This window comes from Vanellus vanellus (genome assembly GCF_965231255.1).
Source record: "Vanellus vanellus genome assembly, chromosome: Z".
Lineage (NCBI taxonomy): Eukaryota > Metazoa > Chordata > Aves > Charadriiformes > Charadriidae > Vanellus > Vanellus vanellus.
In genome coordinates, this window is record NC_138908.1 from 29,740,176 (window position 1) to 29,766,994 (window position 26,819).

At 39.4% G+C, this 26,819-nt stretch overlaps 1 protein-coding gene across 2 annotated transcripts; it reads right to left on the minus strand.

Moving 5' to 3' along the window:
* Positions 1-9,895: 9,895 nt before the first annotated feature.
* Positions 9,896-23,559, minus strand: FAM174A (family with sequence similarity 174 member A). 2 transcript variants are annotated; one of them, XR_014270167.1, is made up of 4 exons: positions 23,206-23,559; positions 15,763-15,897; positions 15,544-15,656; positions 9,896-10,361 (listed from the first exon to the last, which is right to left on the minus strand). XR_014270167.1 is itself a non-coding variant. In XM_082497043.1 (3 exons), exons 1-3 carry the CDS (start codon positions 23,502-23,504, stop codon positions 10,340-10,342), a joined length of 456 nt encoding a protein of 151 aa, XP_082353169.1. In that variant the 5' UTR covers positions 23,505-23,559; the 3' UTR covers positions 9,896-10,339. The 2 variants fall into 2 exon arrangements, 1 of the variants encoding a protein (XP_082353169.1); XM_082497043.1 differs by lacking the exon at positions 15,544-15,656.
* Between the last annotated feature and the right edge of the window lie 3,260 nt (positions 23,560-26,819).

Here is a 26,819-nt window from a genome sequence, read left to right on the forward strand (position 1 = left end):
ATGATGAATAAAACAACACATACTTAGAACATGTGAAATGCTTCAACACCCTGAAAAATAATTTCTAGCTATTTTACCTGAAGCAAACATACTAAATTAGTGGCATTTTAGACTCTCGCAGTCTCAGTACCCTTATCTACAAAATGGAAATAAGAACTTCTGGTGTTTCTGTGAAAATCGATTTGGTTTCGTTCATTTTAAGTTCTAAGCCACTATTGGCATAGGTGTCTTGGAAGAAAGCTAAGAGGAAAGTAGTCATTGTTTGTGTAGAAAAACATTTGAATTCAAGGAATAAGGCCTAAATCACGCAAATGTGTGAGGAAAACAGTACATCAAAAATGTACTTATTAATTGAGTTTTTTCACCTTGCAAGTAAGCAAGGTAAGCCCTGTGGAAAAAGCGTTACATCTTCAATAATAATATCATCATCAGTTTATACAAAAGAATCAAATTAAGGTTGTATAGAAAACCTGTAGGATACTTTCCAGTATTTAAGCACTTGATCTTTTATTGTAACTTCAGCCATTTTTAACTTATTTTTATGCGATGTGAACACACACGTACACAAGCCATGAGAGAAGCTAACAAGAGTCACAGAATGTCTATTTGAAATGTTGTCTATATAAATATTGACAATCAGTTCTCAACTAAGAGTTCAATTATGTTCTGGAAACGGTTTTAAGATTTAAAAAAAAAAAAAAAGGGTGTGCAAAACTGTAAAACCGGACTTGTTACTCCAAGCAAATGCAAAACAGCAAAAAAGGGAAAAACAAATTTCTGATCATGAAGAAGGCCAAAAAATCCCCTTATGGTTAGTAACATTAAAGATCACTTGGAACAGATGTTAGCAAATGCATGTAAAGATGTACATCTGTCTTAAACACAGACTCTTATCAAACAAGAACCTCCAAGCAAATGAATTTATTTTTGAAGATAACAAGGAATTTAATTGCCTAGCGAAACCTGATTAAATTTTTACTTTAATACAAAACAAAGAATAATGTCTAACAGAGCACGTAGTTGAATTTTCAATATTGCATACATTAACTAACTAACTGTCATTTTTAAGTTGAATGAGTGCTCCTCTTCTTGGTGCATTTAAGCATCTAACCAGCTGAATATCTGTTGACAACCACATGCAATGAAAGTGGTTGGAAGTCCTTCATATGTTGGAAGCAATCACTTAAATACACCTACTTCAGTGAGCCAAAACTCTATGGTCTAACAAATTTTGCTTAGTACTACTAAGTAACACATAATTTATCGACATGAACAGGGTATTGTTTCTGCCTCCATACTTCCACAGGGAATGGCTTTCCAGTAGCCTGGTACAGTTATCTGATTTTTCCAGATAAACTGGAATTCCATTACAATAATTTACAATGCTTCAAGACCTTAGCTGAGCAGAGACATTAGACGTCAGTTAAATCCAGTTGAAGCCTGTGGGAATTAAATGTATGATTAAATACTCTAATAAGTTAGTTTACTTGTTTGCTTGTTTTAAATAAGCATCAATATTAACATGTAGTAAGAATGCTGCAAGTCAGAGCTGTGAGCAGTGCAGTTATTCTGGAGTTAAATGTGTACATTGCCGTAAATAAACTGTTTCTCTTTTTGGTATATTGTGCTGAGAATGTAGATGACTCTGTCTCAATTAGATCTCCTTAAGAAGGAATCAAATACATTGTAATGAGATATAAAACCATCATGCCTAGATTGCTCCTTCACATCAAATCTAGATTTGCAATGAAAATGTTATCTGCTGCCTGTTTGAGCTTATATCTACATAAAATGAGCTTGGTTGCCCAGATGCATTCACATTAGAAAAATGTCTGTCACAAATATGAGACAATGATTTGCACAACTGTCCTTTTTGCACGTGCCTGAGTGACTACATCTAGGTCAGTCTGCGACATTATTCCCAAGGGTTTATTTAGGCTACACAGTTTCACCTATATGCACATAACAACCCCACGTGGCAAGAGATCAGTAAATCTCCACTCATACCTACGCTAATAAACCACAGAGAGATTACTCAACCAAGATTTAAGACATGAAGAAGGCATGATCTGAGGCAAAACTTACAAGATTTGCTCCAAGTTTGGCAAGTCTGTTCTGCGCCTCTTCTCACTACCAACTCATTGGCACCTCTCTCATCTACCATGTCCATTTTTTTAAGCTCTGTCTGCCATTTACCTTCAATGTCCACCCAAACCTCCTTGAGGCAGTATGGCGCACCAACCTAGGGTCTGCAAGGTGGAGGTAGGGAAAACAGAGCTTTTACGAAGTAGAACTTCAAGAGACATCTAGTAAAGCACAAGCGAGGCAGCTACTGAATCTGCAACAACTTGATCAGAAAAAGAGTAAGTTGTCTGAATAGTTTTGAGTTGTTGGCCGTTTTTCAGCTTACATCCACCCTTGCTAAAAAATTACAGGAATGCAGTTTGATCCCCTCAACTTCTGTGTCCATAAATTTCTGGGTGCAGGAGGTTACGTTCCCGAGCCAGTTGTTGGACCTGATGCTATGTTCAATTCAGGAACCTGCATTTTCGGGGCTTTTCTTGCAATCTGGAAGCAGGCAACACTAAGGTTCAAGGGATGAGCAGCACAGCAGTTCGGTATTGCACAGTTAACATAATTATAACCAAGGTCTGTGGCAGCACCTGAAATATTTAGTGCAAGGGCCACAGAATTCGGGACACATATCAGCTCCAGAACTGCCAGTCTGCGGACAAGAAATCCAGTGACTAACACAGGATTTGTCACAACCAAAAGAACAGAGAGGAATGACAGCAGCGCCTCAGCAGAAGTGATTCATGCATACTTAGATTAAGCCTACTGGCTGTACACACCACCAACGCGTATCAGTATCAGAAGTCCAGTAGCTGTCTCCTGTGATAAGCTAGCACCTGTTTCAAACACGGGGCAATAACTACAACATTGTCAGCAGCACTGCCTTACCTCTGTTGCTCTGGTGCCTAATGTTGTTCTGTACAATCGTCAAAGCTATTGGAAATAGTGGGTCCTTAACTTTTGCCAGGTGACCATGAACTGGACCTTCAGGTATCTCCGTACACACCAGCTTTGCCTTCTGCACTGGCAGCGTTATCATGATGTACTGCATGCTTTGTAATTCACATGAAGAATGACAGATCCATCCAACCTGATGGCTTGCAGGTTCATACTTTGTTTCTGGACAGTGACCCTCCTCAGGAGGGCATCACATAGGAATATTTCTCCTTGCCAGCACTTATTACACAATAGAAAAGGGTGGATCTGTTGAAAGAGGAAGGCAGAGGAGGAGGAAGGTAGGGAGAAGGCAAGACATGGTTCATAGTTCATATTGAAGTTCATATAGTTCATATATTCATAGTTCATATTCATTCAGTTCATAGTCCAGCAAAATGCAATCACTTGCTTCATATATTCAGTATGTACTAATGCCACCTATGAATGATACCTATGCAAGTTGGTTCACCTTTCCCTTCTTTCATGGCTTCCCAGAGGCAGGACCCTCTATTCCACTTCATATTCCTCCAAGTGATGCAGACACAGCTTCCCAAGGAATAGAGGCTAACAGCAGGACAAGTCACATAAAAAGGTAACATTTACACATCACAGAGAGAAAACTAGGGCCTTTCCAAGACAGAAAACCCTCATGTTGTAATGTGCAACTATTTTGTTGTTTTATCAAGTCCCAAAAGCGTACATAAATTTGTAATAGAAGGTGAAAATATATGTCAGCAGTACTGCACCAGTGTTCCATTGACAGCTGTTTATCCAATTAAGGGTACTTCCCTCTTAGGTTACTAGGACCAGCTCACAGAGCTTGCCTGCTGTGAAGACCAAGTCCTTCTTCACAGCAGTTCCACTGCATGACTGGAAGGGTCCACTTTTGGGTATGCTGGCCAAGTGACTTGAAAAATAAAAGAAAACCACAAAGAATCCCAACCCCTCAACATGTTTCTTTAGGGCCTGGCTGATAAGGAAGAGGAAGTCTGGCTGATTACAGATCTCTTTGGGAGCTGCTGCTGAAGAGAGGTCCATTCTGGGTGACAACTGACAGGTAAAAAAAAAAAAAAAAAGGCTTGGGACACCAGCCAGCTCAGCCAAGGAGCTAGCAGGGTGTTAGGGATTGTATTCTGGAAGGAATATTTCACTACCGTTTTGCAGCAACCCCAACAGGGTGGGCACCTGGCTCTGGCTGGTAATGTCGGTGGATGGATGCTCTGTCAGTGTTGACAGGATACCTACAACCACACAACTGTGCCAGACATATCAGTGACATTATCCAGAAGCATCCTTGGGATAAAAGCTTGTGAGCCCTTCTGTTTTCATCATTGTTGGTAACAAAATACCACCTCTCCCACTAAGAACATACAGGCTGAACGTTGACTTTCCTTCTGTATTTCAGGACTTTCTGCATTAGGCAAAAGAGAGTGAAATCTTCCCACAACCACCAACACTTCTGTGACAGTCTTGCTGTAGTCAGTAGTTTATTTTGTAAACTTCAAGCTGGTAAAAGTAATTAGAAAATATGACTTTGCCGTGTCAGTAAAGTTCCTATAGCATACATATTTCATCCCTATGATCTCTTCCTCTTTGATTTGTTATCAAGTAACACCTCAGGTACTAGATTCCTGACTGCTAGCTAAGGAGAAGAGAGACAGATGTACACCTTGGATGCCTCGTTGCAGATTTTTTTTAAGGGGATGTTGTATTTCAGTCAGTGCATGGTCACAGAGTCCCTGACAAATCTGCCATGCAGATTTCTAGGATGCATGTCAACAAGATATGATTTTAAAGGGTGCAAAGGACATCATCGGCACAAGCAACAATGGTCAAAATAGGTCAGTCTATTATCAGCCCAAAACAGTCTTGTTGGCCAAGGGCTAAGTGCGTACAAAGCATGTGCTCTCTTCCCTCCACTCTTAGAATTGCAACTTCACTCTGAAACATAGACAAGCTGATACTTTAAATGAAAAATATCCTCTGAACCAAATAATTAAATCGAACACTGAAAATATCAAATTATTACCACCTTGCCATTTAACCAGAAACAGATTTTAAGAACCTGTACATTTAACTTTGCTAAATAAAACACATTCACAGTAGCCTTCTCTTGCTTTTGCTCCCTGGAGAATGGCAGGTATGCTACCCAAAACTGAACTTCTGTTTGCTGAGAAAAAAAATAAAATGACAATCCTAAACGTTTCAACAGGATTTTGTTCTAAAATTTCATATTCAAGGCAAGTCTCACACTTTCGCAAAAGGAGTGTTGAGCACAGTGACCGTTAACACCCCTCACACTCAAAAGCACAGCTGAGGCGACAGTGACAACTGCAACATTACCCAGCTAGATGGCCTGAATCTTCAATTCTAAGATTTCCTTTTTCTGGAAGAACTGTTTGGTAAACTCCTAGATTATGAAGGGGGGGGGGGAGAGGGGACAGCAAAAGCAAATCTTTGCAACTTGCATTTTTAATCAGAATGTTGCCTGTTTATGATTTTAGAAAGAAGATAAAACTGAATCCAATATGGGAATTTTTATTTTCATTTAAAATTTGAAATGTTGCAAAACACTTTGTTATGTTATCTAGTCATGCAAATGGGCAGAACAGTATCTACAGTGCTATCAATTGGGGAAAATATTTCAATTTCATAGGTACTGGAGACAGATGTATCTGCAGCAAGGACAATATAATTTATATTCAAATAGCAAAATAAAGAACAACATTTTATAATTAACAAGTTTTTCATATATCCTTCTTTAGTTTTCTTTTTCTTGAAACTTACATCAATACAAGTGAATTTAAGGGTTTTTCTTAAGGACAGCTGGAGTTGCCACGGTAATAAATTAAAATCTTAATCAGTCTCTGCCATTTATATCCAGAAGACTATAAACACTTCATTTACATCAATATTGCATGCTGGCACTCAGATATGTCTGTATTATGTTAATAGAGACCATATAACATTGGAGCCAGCAGCACCACAGCTGCTCAGGCAAATAAGCCCTGGTCTCATAGCAACTCTGGGAAAATGAATGCTATCATGTCCTAGCTCGGATGGAACAAAGCTCTAGAACCTCCAGCCTGCTTGCAGCTGTAGACAGACATGTAGTTATTAATATTTAATTTAGAACACTATTTTCTGCATGCTTACTTTCTGGTATTGAATGGTTCTGATGCTGCTACAAAACCCAAGACCCTAAATCAATAAAATTATTTAGAGCACTAAAATTGAAAATATGGTAACTTCTTATCCTTTATACGGGTAGGGGAGGAACGTTTTTATTTCTTATGTTTGTAAAATTCCGAAAAAGAACTGAACGCAAGTCACTGAAGTTACACGTAAGCCTCCAATGACAAAGCTAACAGCTCAGACTTCAGACGATCCCTTTCCATCCCATATGGAGGACTGTTATTTTGACAGCTGCAAATATTAACAGAAAACCTCACACGTGCATGCTGCATGCAGGTAAGATGCATAAGTGATTAAGGCCAAGTGTTGCTTCAGCAGGAAAAAGCAGCTGTAACTACTGCTGCCTTCATGCCATCTACATGGCATAAAACAGCACTTTACAAATATCTGATCCAACCAAATAAACTGATCTGGATAAGAAATAGGCATGTTAAATAGGCCAGATAGAGCACTGTGCAGATGCAGACAAGCTCCTTTCAGTATTTAAATTGGCTTATTCCTGGTTTGGTTTCTTTCCATGGTCCAGCATTGCCACATACTCAGAAACAACATGTGTATGGAAGTTCTAAGATTATGTATCATTTAGCATGCCTAAACACACTTCAATCAAAAACTTTCACTGCAACACTACTGGGGTAGATTGAAAGCCTTTTACATTGTGCTAGCAACCCCACAGAGACATTAGTGTGTAGACAGTTGATTCCCCAGTTAGTACTTTCAATAAATGATAATAAAGAAAAAAAAAAAAAAGGCAGTGATCTTTTGCAGGGATAAAGATAGGTGGGCTATGTACACTGATGTCACACATATACTTTCTCTTGCTGCCATCTCATAACCAGCATCCACTGTCTTCCCTTTTGGACACTGCAGTTCACAGAATGTGTGAACCGCCTGCTTCATTTCCAGAACGAAGTGTTACACACCCACGGCCATAAGAGTACCAGGAAAGAAACTGAGGGTGCTTTGTTTAGACAAGACTGAAGGGGACTATAATGATCTTGAAATGTATGGCAGATCTGCAATAGAACAAAGCTCCCTCTACTATTCACTATAGGTTAAGTGTAACAGGTTTAAAATTACCAAAAAGGAGATTTAGATTATACATCAGGAAAAACAAAATTAAAACCCAAATCTACAAATAATGCTGGTTAAGCTTTGAACTAAATTTCTCAACCTACCGGAACAATCTTCGTACTCGGAAGTGCAAAACTAACTTTCAGAAACATCGCAACAATGTTGGTATATTTGTTGCTCCTTTGATCAGTAGTTCTAATGTGTATCTTCACAAAACTTTATCTTCTGCGTTTAGAAAGATGAGGGACCTTTGGACTCCATCAGAGCACAGAATAAGACCACCTATATTTGGTCTGAACAGAAATCCACCAAGCCATGCATCTTTTCTTGGACAGTGACCAAAGCAGATTCAAGAGAGTAAGACCAGTGCAAACATATTGTACTTCCCCTGCGGAATCTCCAGGTTTCAAAACATTTGTGGCATACAGTCTTTGAATGAAGTAATCTCTCACAGAAGCGTATGCTAGTCTAAAACCCCTAAAACTAGGAGTTTCATAATGATTCCTCATAAATACCATTTACCTTACTGATAAGCTTTTCTGCTGCATTTATCTAAGAAAAAGCTGTGGAATGAATAAAGAATTTGTTCATTAGAAATAAGTAATTTTTGCACAAAGTTTGATAGCTGTTGAACTGACACTGACTTTAAAACATGAACAATTAAAAACTTGGGTGAGAACGGGTACCATTTCATAGTCTATCTTTATGGGTCAGGTTTTCTGAAGCTATAATGAATGAATCTTTGTTTCTATTAAACAGAATGAGGCATAGGGAAGAAGATCAATAAGCAAAGGCTATTTTGGAATAACAGTTCAAAAAGACCTCTGGCCTAACTTATGGTTTTGACCTCAGACTATGCCCTTGCCATGTACACTCAGAACAGCTCAAGTAGGAAAGGACACACATGGATCATCAAGTCCAACTCCCTGCTCCTTAGGCTACTTAAAACAAAACTGTATGACTAAGACCATTGTCCAGATGCTACTTGAACTCTGACAGGCTCAGCACTGTGTCCACTTCCCTGGGGATCCTGTTCCAGTGACTGACCATGGTCTCAGTGAAGAACCTTTCCCTAATGTCCAATCTGACCCTCCCCTGACCCAGCTTCATACCATACCATAGTGTCTCGTCACTGGTCACCAGACAGAGGAGATCAGCACCTCCCCATCTGCTGTCCCCCTTCAGGAAGTTGTAGACTGTGATGGGGTCACCGCTCAGTCTTCTCTTCTCCAAGCTGAACAAGCCAATTGACCTCAGCTGCTCCTGGTAAGTCTTGCCTTCGAGACCTTTCACCATCCTGGTCTCCCTCTTCAGGGCACACTAATAGTTTGATGTCCTTCTTGTACTGAAGTGCCCAAAACTATACACAGTACTTGAGGCGGGGGCCACACCTGAGCAGTGGCGAGAAGAACAATGACTTCCCTTGACCAACTGGCCATGCTGTGCTAGATGCACCTCAAGACATGGTTGACCCGTTTGGCTGCCAGGGCACACTGTTGACTCGCATTCAACTTGCCATCAACCCAAATCCCCAGATCTCTTTCTGCAGGTCTGCTCTCCGGCCTCTTGTTCCCCAGTTTGTACGTATAACCAGGAAATACAATATATTTCCCAGCTGTGTGCGGCACATGGGCAAGTACAGATGAAAGTTACCTTGGGAAGCTGATTTTGCATCCATTGCTTCAGATCTCATCCGAGTTGTTACTCAGGCAAGTAAGTAGGTTTCAGTACAGCAAATTGGCTGGTATAGGGTTAAAAAAACTCTATAGCAGACCTCCTCCCCGGTCCATCACTGTAGAAATAACCTCAGAGACAAACAAGGTATTCCTATTTTGTTCAAACAGTGAGAAGGGACTGAAGAATCAGGAAAAATAATCCCTCTTTCCCAATAGCCCATAATACAGGAGCTTTCAGGAAACACAGCCAGCCCCACCAATATTGCTATAGCAAGTTTATGCCTTGATCCTAGATATATAGAGAATTAGCAAGAAATTTACAGTCATTTTAATAAACTGGAATTTGAACATTTTGTCTGTATTACTAAGATTCCTGTGGAAACTGTAATACACTTAGGAAACAAAAATAGGTCTTCCAGGTTTTAAGGCTTGTTCTATTAGTTTTCATGGCACTAGCTAAAAAATAAATGTAACTTCCAGGTGCCAACTACATTCATGTGAATATTACCACACATTTCATAATAATAGCTGCTTCTGATGTCACTATTTCATTTTAGAGTTACAGTAGATTTCGTATTTGACCTAGATTGTTTAAAAAGCACAAAAGTAAACAAGGCTACCCAAAGGCTTATCTCTGCTTCACCATAGGTCTGAACACTGACACCGCGTGGACTACACCAGCAGTACCCTAAAGTCAGTGAGCAACATCTGTTCACACAAGTTGAAACTGGACCTCACAAAAAAGTTGACTCAATAGTTATAATCCGTATTCTTAACAGCAAAAAAATGTTGCAGTACTGTGTTTTACAAGATTATCCTTAAATTCTACAGTGAAGTATCACGCTAAATGCTAGGAACGCTGTAAGAAATTTTTATTTCTTCACTAAAGTTTACATAAAACATGTTAATTCAGCTTAAAAAAAGTCTCAAGACAAAAGGCAGTAGTTTGGCTTTTTATTTGTAAAGCATAAAGCACCTCTTCAACTAAAATCAAGTTCTAACAATTCTGAGGAGTCCACAGAGGCTATGCTTACTTACAATTTAATATCAGCAAAAAAAATCGTTAACATTCCAGATTACTGTAGAAAAAGTGTATACCACACTTATGGCATACAAGATTTGTAACAAGCAAAAAATACCCTGTTTTAAAAGTATTTTCCCATCCGAATAGGTCTTCATTTTAGTGCACTCTCTCTCCATAGGCTTTACATTTAGAATCCTCTATATACAAAAAAAGTACAACAAATTGGTACAGTATTTATTGCAACAAATTAAGGATGTCATAATATACACAAATTAAATAAGTCCCCCCAACTTGCATACCCTCTTGCTTCTTACTCCTCCCATGAAGCAGTCTCCTTCTCTGGTTCTAAGATTAAGTTCTTTCACTGAAAGGCACGTACTTCTCTACAACAGAAGAAACAGATGCATTAATGTGAAATGCCCTGTTTCAAGGGGCATTTTAGCCTGCATTTTTGAAGATCAAACATTATGAAAAACCCCACAGAGATGGAACATTTTATTATTAAATTTTCCTGTAATAACTCATAGTTACCATATCACTGTGAAGCAAAATGCAACAAAACTCCATTCACGTAAACCTCACAAATAGAGAGACAGTTCACTTACTGATAAGCCAGGGGTTTTAGCATGTTGGACATATTTTTAAACTTCCAAGTCTCCTCAGTTCCTATTCAAACTTTGGTAACTCTTGGTAGCATTCCATAACCAGAATACTATCAAAAATAGAATAAGTGTTTTCCCTAGTGCCTTGCAGTGCAGGAAGCTGTTTGTTTGTAAGGTGAATTAATGAGGGTTGTAAACTATTAGTGTGATATACCTTCAAAAAACAAAGACATGATGTTAGGGTACTGTATTTCAGTTGATATGTAGGTAAAGTTCCATGGCGAGAAACCAAAGGTTAGAATTTCAAACTTTGACGTGTAGTAGTATTCTATTGAACAAAATGGCTAAAATACCCCATTCCGGTAAGCTGCCCCAAATTTAAGAGGCACAGACTAGCTAAGTGGCTGATGACCACAGTGGGAGTACACTTAAGTTGCATCTATGTTACAATAGAGGGCACTGTGGACTTTTTTTCATATAGCTCTGAAAGAAAACAGCAACACTGGAAGTAATAACTGTATCAGCACACCAGTATACTAACACTGCTATGCTGATTTTAGGAAAGAAGGCAGTTTCTCTGCCTAGCCTTGAAAAGAGCCAAATAGACTTACAAGGTAACCCAAAAACAAGCCTAACATATGGATGCTGTGCTCTACAGTATCACCTTTAAAAAAAGCTTGATTGTTTTAGTCAAGAAAAATTAAAGCAAAGAGGATACTACTGCGGTCTACTAACAGGTCATAAAGAGAGAAGGAAAAAAGACAGCTATTTTCCAGATAAAACAATACTTATCTAATTTGTTTTCCAAAACAATTGTACATGAACACACAGATAAGAATTCCTGTAACTGTGTTTAGTTTTTTAGTGCCTTCTGTTATGTGTAAGAAATTTATGAACTAAATAAGCTGATTGTTGACTGTATTTAAGCAAAACTGAAACTGTGATTTACTTAATAAAAGACTAAACTCAAAAAACATTAAAGGCCACTCTTCCTTGTTCCAATTAGTTGTTCGATGCTTAACTGCATATTTATGCTTCCTTAAAAAAATTCCACCGAAGCATACCTCTGAATTACTGCAAGTGTCAGGACAAAGTGTAATGACATCTCCTGAGAATACCCCAGTTTCATTATCATCAGGTTGTCCTCAGTGACTATTTGATTATCTAAGTATTTTGTACTCCCTTTGGTCATTCTTGGTTAAGCAGTGACATGAAGACCGATTACTAAGCCTCAATGCAGATGCAAAAGACTTAGTTGAAACAAGTCCGTTTCCAATTAAGTATACTTTTTTTTCTTTTGAGTACTGTATGTTCGTTTTCAAACTTCCCTGCCAGCCATGCCATTGCTTTGCAAAGTTTGGACAGCATTTTATCAAGCTGCTCTACAGAGATTTGTGTAGCGCATTCATATTGTTCAGCACTGTTTTCCTCCTACACACAAACACTGTTTCAAGATAAAAAGTAACTTGTTTTTGAGACCTTCTCCCCATAAAGGAGAACACAGCAAGCTCTCAACACACATAAACAGAGTATATTCACATTTTGACTAAATATAGCTGAAGTTCTTGTTTTCTCAAGCTCCCAATATCAAAACAATGACTTTGATAATTTAAACACTTACTTTCTGAGCTATCTTGAAACAATAGTAAAATCTTCTTCATTATCTATAGCTATTCTCTTCTTAAGGTATTACTTCTGATCTGTTTTGTCAGTCTTCCTCAGCAAGTCAACAAAAATGCATTGAAATTAAGTTTGGTTAGATCAGTCAATTACTCCAATACAATTACTTTTCCTGCAGTTTGACTGAGAGATTGACATTATCATCTTTTCTGTGAGCAAACATCAAATTTTAGGACATTTTTCAGCTCCACAGGGCAGAAATAAAGGTATGTTACATTGAAGTTACATCACTATACGCATTTACTCCAGACTAGGATATGTTCAAACATTACATGCCACTTCTCTTTCCACTTTTTCTGGGATCATTGGACTTTGATCAAACACCAGGTATTGCTTTTTCAGCTGAAGCTGATGCTTTAAAAAAAAAAAAAAAAAAAATCAAATACTACTTATCTAGCAGAATTTCTTTCATCAACAACAGTGTGTGAGGAACTACATCTATTAAAATAAATACTTGATTTATCTTACAATAGCTATGCCATCAGCTACATGAAACACTACTAAAGCATTCAAACTTTGTACCATATGTTATCCAAAGGACTACTTTTAAAACAGTCTGGATCAGTAATCTACTTTCAAATACATACAAATTGCCTGGTAGTGCTAAACTAAATGATGATTTGCTGAAGTACGTCAATTTAAAGAAAGGTTGAGTATATAGAAATTCGAACAAAGTTTTCCGGTGGTTTTTTTTTTTTTTTTTTTCAAACTAAAAAAACTAATAATGTGATTCTTTTCTTTTTGTAGTTATCACAGTTAAGGGCAAGTGCAGTTCAAAGCCTCCTGTCTATAGTTATAAAGAGTTTGCTTTAATGCAAGTTAATTTCTTTATCATAAATTGAATTAATTTCAGCCACAGAACTACAGAAAACATATCAACAAAAATATTAAATTTGGACATAATTTGAAAAAAAATCCATGTTGGGACCAGAGGTAGGGCAATCCATAAGACAACCACTTCATTAAGTATGACATTCTAAGACAAATTTTGAAGGGGAATTAATAGAATATGCTCTACCTGATTGAATAACCATGATAGAAATACGTAGGATCCTTGGTACAGCCCTATTTAGATTTTAGAAATTCTTGGGTTTGTCTTTTTTCTAAAAAAGACAGTCAAGCAGTCAACAAGCATATATACACCCTAGCATCATCCTAGCATATTTGTGTGGCAAAACCAGAAAAGTAAAATAAAAAAAAAAACACAGACCTCAGTCTAAACCCTCCTTCCTTTTCTTACTGTTTTCACTTTTGTTTTGTCCTTATACATCCTGCCAGGGACAAGAATGAAATACCCAAGAATGAAATAACTGAACTATGTAAACCAGATAAGAACAGTATCTATTTGCTTTACGTATTTTGGGTAATCCATAAGGTGCTGCAAGACTATGATTGAAAAAACAGATTTGTAACTATTTAAAAGGACTGTGTGTATTAGACACTTCTACAAGAAAATACTTGAATGAAATTTTTTTTTCTCCCTCAAATTGAAGTGTTTAGAAACATACAGGGAAAAAAAAAAAAAATAATCAGAAATCCACCCTCTGAAACCTGTGATATCAATTTAGTGCACTTCCCCTCTGCGGTTTTCATTACTTCTATTTTAAGGTATGCAGAGAGATTTAAAGAAACAGACAATCACTTTGACACTTTGGGGCATTTTTGTACCTTCAGACTTCAAAAATACAATCTTGTTTATCTTACTATACAGTAAGTTTCAAGGTAGGAATTTTAGATTTATCTGCAGAATGTGGATTAAATTTAGACAACAACCTACTAAGGTAAAGAGTAGGGTTAAAAGACACACGCTGTCATTTCATGGTCTGGAAAGCTTAATACAATCCCCCCAAAACAGGTAAATTGGAAGTTGTTATAGGCAGTCAAAAAAATCAGAACACCTACCTACATGCATTAAATACATACATTTCAATACCACTTATTAACACAGCCTCCTCCACACTAGAAGACACAGTGAACACACCTATATAACATATTAATACAGTCCCTTTAGATAAAATACTGCTTTTGAGACATAATCAGTTCAATGAAGCTTAACAACAAATACAACCATGCTTAATCTGCAAACAAGCATACAAGAGTATGAAGTAACCTCTATAACATGAATACAACAATACCGTTATTAATTGTATAATACTGTTTGTTAATAAGGACTAGCCATATCATCATGTTCATTCCTAGTAAAAAGGTTACTTGATACTCCTGTAAATAAACACTTATGAGGAATATCACGTTACCTGGTCATCAAATACCTCAAAGTCTAATAAGTATGCTGAGTTACAAATGAAGTTAAAAGATCTAGAAAAGACATCAAGGGAATTTCTGGATACAATTGTGACAATTAAGCTATTACATAATAGGCATAATTTATACTGGAACAAGACTAGTAGCATGGGATAACACAAAGTACCTCATGACTCTCTAATACAGAGAAGTGGTAAGTGGAGATATTCCAACTAGTTTCTTCTAATATATGGGGGAGAGAAAAAGGAAAGAGCAACTTTGACTTATGAAATAAATTTAATCTGAAAAATTCCCCCTAAGGACATAAAGTTAAAAAAGACTGAACCTTTCATGTCAAGTTCCAGAACTGTATCCAAAATTGTTTCCTGGTAAACAGGAACAATCTGACTTACTACTCCAATACTTTTAATTCATTTGAGACATCATGTATTGCATTGTTGAATTGTTTTGCTTGAGACTTAAACATTAAGAGAGAGACTTGACATTAAACATGTTGAATCAATTACTATCTGTGACTGGCAGAATTCATCATTTTCTCTCTTCTGATACTTGACAGTAGTCCTCACTATGACAATTCTATCAATTTTTTTACAATGTCTTTGCATGTGCCGTGTGATGGCATTACTCAATAAGGAAAACTTTTTTAAAGATTGAATTGCATAAGTTTAAGTTTGAACTGATCATAATGTTTAAATGTAAGATCAATAAGGAAATAAAACAAAATTTTCCTGTATCTACATAGTTCCAGAGCGTGACTTAAGAATATGAACCATTCTATGCAGCAGTACCAAATCTAAAACTTGGTGCAGAATCATCAACTGCTGACTAATTTAGCAATGAGAAAGCAGAATGTAGCTGCTGAAAGCAGAACTCATAGGAGAGAACACACAGGAAAAATTGAGGAGCCTCCAAAATAAAAAATATTAAAAAAAAAAAAAGGGAAAGAGAAAGGTAAAAGCTAGTTGTTGACTTTAACATAAGCTGCAATAATGACACCATATTTGTAACAAAAACATCGTACCTTCCTCTCCATTTCTCTGGAACTCACATGCTGAAGACAAATGGTGTTTATCTTCTTGCCCACTAAATTCTTGCCCATTTAAAATTCAAGTGATCTTGACATCCCTTCTCCAACTACATGCATATGAAACACAGTAGTGAGCTTTCTCAGTGAAACTGCTTATCATCCACACTCCTTCACTTCTATTGCTAGAAGTACATTCAGCTTCTATATACAAACCTTCGAGGATGATTGGCATCAAATAGTGTTGTATCGTCATCATCATCATCTTGCTCTAATGGAGTCAGCTCCATGTTTTCTATGTTTGTATCCAAAACTCCATATCTTCGGGTTTTTCTGTTTCGCCTTCTGAGCCTGAAATGTTTTTTAAAACATTTAAGTTCTAGAAATACTTCTCTACGTTCTATTCCAACAATGTAAGAAAACTATCCTTTAAAATACAGCTATATTCATACTTATAAATTTTAGAAAACTTAGTATATGTAAAGTGTGCGCACTTAGCTCTATGAAATTCAGAGGTCAGACAATTATAAGCATCAAAAGTTTACATGAAATGATTAAGGCCATTTTTAAGAATGTCACCTGTGATTTTGTACAGAATTACTGTAGTGAACACAAAAAGCCTACACAACCACTTGGTAGCTAAATGCAAGAGCCAGGCAAAAATATATGCAAATGCACACTTTTGGCAGATCCTACAATGAGAAAAATTATAGTCTTGCTACATATTCTCTATGTTTTCTGTGCACCTCTACAGAACAGCAGATCAAATCGGAGAAACTCAACAAAGCTATCGCAAAGATGTAACACAAGTCCTGGGTGGCATCAAAACTTTGTATTATCATTTGTGAAGTCTTCTGTAGCTATCAAGTTATAAATATTGTTTATAATTACACTTTGCAATAAGAGAGAACTTGTAGAGTCAATGTCTTGTATGCTTCAGAAAATGCGGAAGGAAGAGGCAGTGACTCACATTTCAGTACTTATCACAGATAAACAGACTGCATCTGCTTTTATCACTTCCCGTGGCTTCTCTGTGTGGGCCTGGGTCCCACATAAACCCCATGCACACTGAACCATTCCATTTGGCTTTGCAGAACTACTCCTATATGCATTGAATATGCCTTGCTCAAGTCTTTGAGGATCAGGAACTCAGATCACTAGCCACTCAGCAAACACTATGGAAAGACACCTGTTTACAAAATGCTGACAATCACTTTCAGCTACTGTATATTAGCAAACAGCAGCTATATAAAAAGCTATTCAACATAAGGAAAAAAAGACTGCTTTCTAGGCATTTAGTGCTGAGCTCAAAGGTGATAGTAGCCCTTCCTTTTAGAAACTCCAGAATTTACAAACCCAAGCTAGGTGCCTACAAAGAGTGTTTACAACACTCAGGAACTTCAATACTGGATATTTCAGAGCTAATAATCAGAAAGATTAGTTATGTATAATGTATTATGCTACTACAGTATGTATTATCATACTATGTATAATATATTACACTATTATTATACTGTGCATAATCACCTCTCTGCTCCACACTGAGGCACCACTTTAACCACCTTGTAAGACATAGCAAATACAATACTGAGACTCGCAGCTTCAGATTCTGTCCTGAACTCTGGTGTGCTTAAATACTTTTCTTTTAATATGTTTCTTGGAAAAGCATTCACCCGTTCACACCAGGACAACTTTGAAAGAAAGTACAGCAGTATCCAGTCTTGGTCTTGACTACACTCCGGTGTATTAGACAGCCTTCTGGGACTGAGAAACAAATGTAACCTTGTTAGGATGTATAAAATACAGGCCTTTCTTCCAAGTGCTCCAACTTCTGATATTATAAAAAAGAAATAATCAGCATGATCACTTCCTCCACCATGATTTGAAACAGCAGCAACTGTTATGCCAGACATTTAAGTGCTTTAGCACAACATAAAGTACCTAACTTTATTGTTTAAAGCTAAGGCTAATAACAAAGACACAAATTTAACTTTTCAGTTCAAGACTAAGTTCCTTCCATTTTCTTCCTCCATTTCATCTGACCTTTAGTCCTTATCATAGAAAGATGTTGTATACTTCAAAGTCCCAAGCAGAAGAAAATTCTAAAACTTTACAATGACAGCATGATGAAAAATATGGTTGTTTCACAAATATTGTCTTTTGGTTTGTTTTTACTAAAGTAGCAACTAAGCAACTGGCACTAGAATAAGCACTCCCAGATATTCTAACTGACTATAAATTATTTTGAACATAAATAAAATTGGAAATGTCAGTTCATGTTATTTTTATTTTTTATAATCAATATTTCTGTCAATCTCACTATACACTTTACATTTTGTACTTAATGGGGTAAAAAGAAAAGTGGGTCAAGAATAACCTAAGACAGTCATAGCAAATGTCCAGATTGCAAGAAAATCTCACTACAAGGTTGGCACAAATTTATAGGTTCAAATGAATGCTGTTGAAAAAGGCATAAAAGAATTACTTGTGGCATGACAACTTTCTCTACATACAGATTAGTCAAAAGACTAAAGCTAAAACAATACTGAAGACACGCAATACGCACATATGATCTAACTATGACAGCGCTCTAATGTCATGACTGTTAACAAAAACTAACTTAAAAATTTTTACCCTGTGACTGTTAGGAAGAAAACCTAGGACTAAATCCCAATTTCATTAAAGTTGGTAGCGCTCTCTATACCTCTCATGATCTTAACAGGGATAATTTTTATCCTTGTAGTTACTATGGATACCTTGGGGTCCAATAAGATGAAGTTATAAAAATGGATTTAAAAGCACATAAAAAGTTAATGTTATACTTCTACACGCTCAGTCCCTATCCTTGCTCAAATACAGCTAATGGCAGTAAAGGAATCCACAAGAAAATATGAAAAGATATTATCTGACCAACATCTGAGATGTCATAGATAATTGACTTTTAAACTAAGAGGAAAGCTAAACAAGAGAAACTAAGAAATGTTGGCATTAAAAAAAAAAAAAAAGGGGGGGGGGGGTGTGTCAGAAAGTATGTTAAGAAAATGAGAATTGCAGCAAAACAACAGGTCAAGTTTAAAGAACATCCAGTGCCTAGAGAAACATAAAACTGCAAGGGACTTGGGTGGGTGGGAAGAGTTAAAAAACCCCACAGAGTACAGGGGAAAAAAAAGGCACTACATAACATGTGACTTCCCTTTGGGGGAGACAATTCCAAAACTGATTGCTGACAGAAATCTCAGAATCTCATTCATCTCAGGCAGTTAAATGTTATCTTAGATCCCAGAACTTCCTTGTACAAAAAGGTATTCTCAATTACATACCCGTAAGTTTTTTTAATACTCATCTGGTATATCAAATACAACCCTCTTCTGAACACATCTGCACCAAACAGTGGCAGAAGAATCATTAAAAAGCAAAAAGCAACAATGCAAGGTACCTTTCCATGGAAGAATTTTCATTTTTACACAAAGTCTTAACAACTCAATGATTTAGTTTTGTGTATCAACACATTGATAGGGTGTATCTTGAGAAACTGCAGTATTTTCAGTGGCAAATACTACTTCAGTTAGAAAAGGTAAACATCTTTCAAGCAACAAGACAGCTCAAACACAATTCCTATCTGAATCTGATATGAAGCAAAAGGGTCATAGCAATACTAGTCCTTAATTTCATTGAGAAAATTAATTTAGCATAGTAAGTATGTAAAATATTTTTTTTTCCAAAGACCTTTGCATGTATTTTCTGTGTAGAACACAGTGTTGCATGATTTGCAGGATAATGGCTGCTTATAAGTTGATGTAAATTAAACAGCCTCTGAATAGTGCTCACCTTGTCTTAGGGAAATACAGGAGATGTAAATGTAGCCTGAAACAACCTACTCTGTCCTTAGGCTGTACCAGAGAGAAAGAAAACTCCGTGTGCATTAGAGAAAAACCTAGCAAAACACAAATAAAATAAAATAGATTTTCGGTTTTCTTCTCAAATAAGATGTCTTTTCCATGCTAATAATCACACAGAGAATCACTGCCCAGAGAGGTGGTAGAATCTACATCATTAGAGATATTAAAAACTCAACTGGACAAGAGCTGAGCAACCTTGCTGTAGGTGACCCTGCTGTGAGCAGAAAATTGGACTAGACAATCTCCAGAGCTGCCTGCCAGCTTCTGCTGCTCTGTGATTGTCCATTTCAGTTGTCACAACTATTGACAACACCTCCCAAACTAAGCTTCCCAACCTTTATAATGAGGGGGTTAAAACAACAAGTCCCCATACAAAGCTAGAAACAAAATTAAGATTTATTTTTCTTTCTGAAAGAGAAATTGCATCAGCAGCAGCATCACTTGAGAAGGTTGACAGGAGATTGCTATAGTTTACTTAACCATTCCCAACCAAAATGCATCTCCTACATGGACAGAAGGTAAGTGTTAGCTACATTAGCAAAGTTGTACCAGCTTGCACAAGATTTTCTTGAAAATGTAGTTTCAGGGCACCATTTTCAAAGAAAGTCACATGGCTCTGAAAACTGAGAAGTCATACTTTATCAAGTTTCTACATTCTGATAAAGGAAGACATTGGTACTTTCCTGAACATCCTGGTTTGAAGTAAAACATGACCAATTTTGTTCAGTAACTTTACTTTTTAGCTAGGCCTCTTCTAACTACAGAAATTAACAGCATATTGTGCAGAAAGCGTTCTGTCTCAGAGTGATAAGACGTATGTCTATAGTTGATGCCAGGGAATGGTATGCAGAGAGGCTCTTGCTTATACTGATTGCTATAACAACCAAGGCCAGCTAACTTTGTTATTTGCCCCATTGGAGGGTGGGAAGTGGAAAAACAAAGAGGGGTGTCCTTCCACCCAGTGTCTGGTTCAGCCCAAAACACAACACTGAATCAGGCAAAGCTTTGGCTGAAGGTATCTCAACAGAGAATAGCTAGACTTTCCAGGTAAAGTCTTTACCAGAACTTGAAAAAGATTGTATTTTATTTTAAAATTACAGATCTTTCCTCTGAATAAATGTTGTGAAAGCATGTGTATATATTAAGTTAGAACAGAAACATAATAGAATAGAGCTATTCAGTTGAAAGAGATCAACTGCCTGACCAAAAGTTAAAGCATCTCATTAAGGGCATTACTGACAGACTTGGGGCATTAACCACTTCTCTAGGAAGAATGTTCCAGTGTTTGACCAATCTCTTGGTAAAGAAATGCTTCCTACTGTCCAGTCTGAGCCTCCCCTGGCACAGCTTTGAACCATCCTCACGTGTCCTGTCACTGCACCCCACGGAGAAGAAATCTGCACCTGCCTCTCCACTTCCCCTCCTCAGGAAGCTGTAGAGAGCAATGAGGTCACCTCTCAGCCTCGTTTTCTCCAAACCAGACAAACACAGAGTCCTCAGCCACTCCTCACAGGACATGCCTTCCAGCCCTTCCACCACCTAGGCTGCCCTCCTCTGGATGCATTCAAATCCCTTAACATTGTTTTTAAATTGTAGGCCACAGAACTGCAAACAGGATTCAAGGTGAGGCCACACCAACGCTGATATAGTGGGATGATCCCCTCTTTTGACCGACCGGCTGGCTGTGCTGTGTTTGATGCACCCCAGGGTGGGGTTTGCCCTTTTGACTGCCAGGGCACACTGCTGACTCCTGTTGAGCCTGCTGTCGACCAGCACCCCCAGGCCCCTTTCCGCAGGGCTGCTCTCCAGCCACTCCTCTTCCCATTTATACTTGTGCTTGGCGTTAATCTGCTGTAGGTGCAGAATCCGGCATTTGAACTCCACTTCCCAATGTTCCAATCTATGTAGATCTCTTTGCAAGGCCTCTCATCCTTTAGGAGAGTGAACAGCACCTCACAGTTTAGTATGATCAGCAAACTTACTAATGGTGCATTCAACTCCTGCCTCCAGATCGCTGACAAAAAACACTGAACAGGACTGGCCATAGAACTGAGCACTGAGGAACACTGCTGGTGACTGACCATCAGCCAGATGTAGCCCCATACCTTCCTTTCCTCACTAGGTAGGTGACCTAGTTTAAAGTTTCTAAGAAGCCTTGAAGCTTTTATGTCCGATGACAATACATGTGGTTTCATCCCGAGATAAACTTTCAAAAGGAAATGGGGACATTTGTACCTAAACCTTAACCTTAAATTTATTGTACAACCATTGACAAAAATATTTCAGCCACAAGTTGAAATTGAAAAGCACATACTTCATCTATTCTGAATTTGAGAAGCAAGATGCAGCAGAAAGATCCAGAATTACAACAGAAGAACATGAGGTTTAACCTTCCTCTTTACAGTAACACCTAGAAGGCAGCACTCCAGGTTCAAATGCAGAACAGCAACCTTCCTATTGCCAAAACCAGAATATAAAATAATTGCCACTTATCCAGAAAATAATAGCAGTAGATGAGAATTTCCTTCTTCAGCTCCTGCAATGTGAGGCTTTCATTTATTTATTTGGCCCTTCCATAGAACTACTGAGAACTCCAAATCAGGCTCCTACTGCAAGGAACAGGAACACTGAGAAGTGCTCTTGTCCATTTTCACTTGCTTAAGAGATTACGTTATTTCCTTTAAGATATGATATCATCAACATATGCACTCGAATGAAAATAAGATTGAACGCTACTTGAGTGATCCATAAGAGCTGTGGAGCAATCAGGATATCCTAGTTTACTTGGACTGTGCGTCTTAGTAAGTGCTCCACACAGACCACCATCTTTCAATTACTTTTCTGGAATAAATGATGAAGGTACTAGACATGCTAACCACCAGTATATCCAACTACAATGAAAAGTACATAGAGAATTTGCCGTGTAATTAATGTGCTTTATGCATAATCACACATTTGGGCCTGGCTCAGTAGAGTTCACAGTTTAAGCATAAGAGACAGCAAGTAAAACTGCAAGGACAACAAAACACACTGACAAACACTGTAATTAACCATAAAAGCATGTAAGAGTTATGCAGTCAATAGTTTGCATGAGACAATTAAAGGCAGTTGAACTGGTAGTGCAAGCTTTTTAATGGCCTTTTCCTTAAGAATGCGTGAAGCAGAGAAGTTTACCGAAAAAGAATGCAGGAAAGAAAGACGTTTACTGACAAAGAAGGGAAGATGGACAAATTCGGTAGCTCAGCGAGGCAGAAGTTTGCAAACAGGCCAAAAATAACCCACAGAACGCACAAGACTAAATTCAGGTGGATGGATGGGTGTCGGTAGTGACGAGTGAGGACAAGAGGGACGACAGGAGGACGACACCAGGAGGGAGCAAGCAGAGGCCCGACACCGATGAGTGGCATCACTGCCGCCAGAGGGGCCCGAGCGAGCACCTTTCCACCCACAGTCGGCGGGGGAGGGCGGAGAGGAGGCGGCGGGACCGGGAGCTCCTCAGACGCCGCCGCTCTCCGCAGGCGGCGGAGACAGGCCCTGCTCGCCGGCCCCAGGCCAGGAGCCGAGGGGACTCCGACAGCTAACACAACCGGCGGGCCCGGCGCGGCGCTGGCAGCAGCGGGGCCGGCCCCGGCCCCTCGGCGCCGTGCTGCCTGCCCACGCTGGCCCGGAGGGGGCAGCAGCGCCTCCCCAGCCCGCCCGCCCGCCCGCCCGTTCACCCCCCGCGGCGGCACTCCAGCCAGCGCGCCCCCCCCCCCCTCACCGCACGGTCCGGATCACGAAGTAGACGATGAGGGCGGCGCTGGCCAGCACCAGCACGGAGAGGGCGCGCTGGGTCATGGGCTGGCCCTGCTCGGGCGGCGCCGACACCTCGGCCAGGCGGCTGCTGCTGCTGCTGCTGCTGCTGCTGCTTCGCGTGGCGGCCCCGCCGGCCACCTCCGTGGGACGCGGCAACGCGGTGGCGGCACCCCGGGGGGGACGGGCCGCCGCCGCAGCCTCCCCGCAACGGGCAGCCAGCAGCAGCCCCGCCAGGAGCCAGGGCAGCGGCGGCGGCGGCCGCATGTCGCCCTCTCCCCCTGCCGCCCGGTGCGGCCTAAGCGCGGCCGGGCCCCGCCGCCGTCTGGCCGCCGGAAGCGGAAGCGCTCGCCGCCCGCCGCTGCCATGGAAGCGCCGGAGGGCGGCCCGCCCCGCTGCCGTGCGGTGGCGCTGGGCGGGGCCCGGGGGGAGCCTGGAGCGCGGGCAGGTGGGAAGGGGGGAGCTGGCGGGTTCCCCACGCACACCTGGGACCTCGCTGGTGGAGCGGGCCCGCTTTCCGCCGGCCTTTGAGCTGCCGTGCGTGTGGCCGGCCCCGGCAGCTGCTGGGCCCCGCGGGTACCTGCGTGGGCTGGTGGTGGGCCTGAGGCGTGGCGGCGCCCACGGGGGCCCTGCTCTGCCTCCCGGCTGGGGTGCGGTGGTGCCGTGCCGGTGGTCTGTGGTCTGCTCGGCTTTGCCTGCGTTAATTAAGCCCTTATGCGAAATGGTTATGGAAATGTCAGCAAAAGGAGGATTTGGGAAACATTAGGGCCTGAAGGCTTCGACTGCAATTTTTGCTTCAATTGAAGTGAAACGGTGGAAAGATCAAGAAAGTGGCTGTGTCTCAGTCTCAGCAGACCGCAACCAAAGGTGGCGGAGCAGCCAGTGTGTTGGGAAGCTAGTGGACATTCATGAACCTGGGTGACAGGACCCTAACTTAGGTTAATGCTTTGTACAGAGTGAATCTACCGTAATGTTCATTACACTTGCGTCATGTGTGTTCCTTCAGTAAATGCCATTCTGGCAGGATAATCCTTTAATTGTTAGAATCCTTTATTAAATTATTTTCTTTGGCTCTTTTTTTTTGTGAACAGTAGAGTACAGCAAGGCTTTCAGGGGTCAGGTGTGCATATAGAAGAAGAGGAAATCCGCATTGGCAGTGAGCTCTTTTTCATTTGTCATGTTGCAGAAGGAAAGGGATAAAATGCCAGAGTAGCAAAGAAGCCTTGTACAGTAATATTTCTGCAGTTGAAGTAACACAGGTAACAAGCAGGTTTTGTGTATGAGCAGAGTTGTTTTGATATCCCAGAGGCCTTAAAGTTTTTGGTTTATCAGTTATATTGGGTCACATAAAGTCACATAGATAATTTCAACAGTTAATAAACTATTAACAAGTTTAGCTGTTAGTTAACTGGGAAAACAAGTTGAAGGTCTTCTGTCAGACAATGAGACAGAATTTGGAAGGGGTGAAAGGGGTGAAATTGATTTAAATAGCGTGTCTGCCATTTAACTATCATCTGTACAGCTTCCCCTTGAAAAATCGTGGTCCTTTTTTATGGGAATATTGTTTCAAATGCATTGAACAACATTTTTTGCTGAAGGGAGCATGTGAGTAAACTTTCTCGATAGCTTTTTCCATAGTTTATAACTTTGATAGAGCTTGACTTATTCAGGTCCCTTCACACCCGATATCTATCAGGCTGCTTCTTCCCCATGAATTCCCTTGAGGTGTGTTTCTTCCTGACAAGTCCAAGCAACTGGCTTCCAGCACAGTGGCTTATAACTGAGAAAAGTGTAATATTCAAAAGTCAAGGAGGAATACTTTTTAGAACATCAGTCATTGATGTTAAACTGTCCTAAAGAAATGCCAGTGATGCATGGACTGTGTAAGATTTAACAGTGCTGGGATACTCACTCAGGGCAACGCCACGACATATTGTATGCAAATTGTATGTCAGATGCAAAGTGTGAGGAAAAAAAGGGGGGATTATCTTGGTCAGTGAAGACTATGTCATGACCTAATGTTCTCACTTTTCAGTGTCCCTATTTGCAAAGCTGCCTTCCTTAAAACCAAGGGTTCTAGTGCTGTATGGCCAAGGAAAGGTTTTTTTTGAAGATTTTTCCAAAATAAGAAACTAGTGCTCTTATTTCAGCAAGATAAGATAGTCTTTTAATTTTCAGAATAGAAAACAAAAGTACAGCAATTTGTGTTCTTTATTTTGAAACAAAAACAATTATTGGAGTCCTCATAGATTTCTTGGTTGGTTTTTTATCATTGAAATGCCTGAATTTTTTTAGTATTCAAGTGGGGTACAAATCACCTTCTCGTTTGTATGCAGAAATTTGCTTTTGAGAGAGCTGTAAGATAATTCTTCGATTAAATGTGACATAACTTTGGAAATTGATTTGACAGTCACTTTTAAGTTTTTTGAAGTATACCTGCTTGTTAATAATTGTCTAATTTATTGCTTGAAGCCAAAGATGGGGAAAGAGAATAGAAAACAAATAGTGACATTCTGCGATCACCTTGGTATACAGCAGCTTTTGAAAGAGGCATCTTAAGGTTATATTCCCCCATTCCGTGTGTAAATTGTAGAACTTTTCTCACTTACAAAAGAACTAAAGAACTTCCACTTTCATATTGTAAACCCAGAAGGTGAAAGAACTTGAGTGCCAGTGAAAGACCCTGAGACTGCTAAATTGTCCATTAAAATTAATGGAGCTTACTTGACTTTTACCTTTGAGAAAAACAAAATTGGCCAATTTTTTTGAGTCCCTTAAAATAGGCCTTGTAGATGAAATGAAAGAGCAGAGAAATTACTTTGCAAGATTATGTGAGTGTCAAGGATGTCTGGGAAGGGGCCTTTTCATCAGGAAATGAAATGGTAATTCAGAGAAAGGCACTTAGGAGCTCTGTATATCCTTTCTTTTTCTCGTTTTGCTAGTTCGAGTGAAATGCCGTTTTGTGCTTCCTGATACTTGTAGTGACAAAGGGCACAGTACAGAATGCATCTATTTCCTTCTGCCTCAGCCCTGTCAGTCTGTTGATGTCATCCTTTACGAAGTCCTTGTGCAATGACTTCCAGGTGATCTTGAGAAATGAAGAAAACAGAAGTGACCATGTCTCTCTGCTCTGATAGGAGGATACCCAGGTGCAAGCTGTCCTCTGCCCCTATAAACCATGTTAATCTCTTAAATCCTGAATAGCCCTATCCAATTCTACAGGTCTCCAAACCACATTCTATTCACTATTATTTATGCTGCCTGAGAACATCGTTGTCCAAATATATCCGTACTTGTCCTTCAATAGATTGGGAATCTTTTCAAGCAATATCAGTTAAAAAATGCCCAGAGATTAATCTGTCTGTTGTCTTTTAATGACTCTTCCCCTGATGATATGCAAACTAAGTAACTACAAACTGTGGCAACAGATTGCAGAAGAATATACTCTGCAAAGGATTTACAGATACACTTTGTAAAAAAAAATACGTATATAACTTTTTTTAAAAAAGAGATACATTTTACATTTGTGTACGATCAGCTGGAGGTTGGCCTCCCTGCCTGCTTTTTAGAATACAGCTGAGT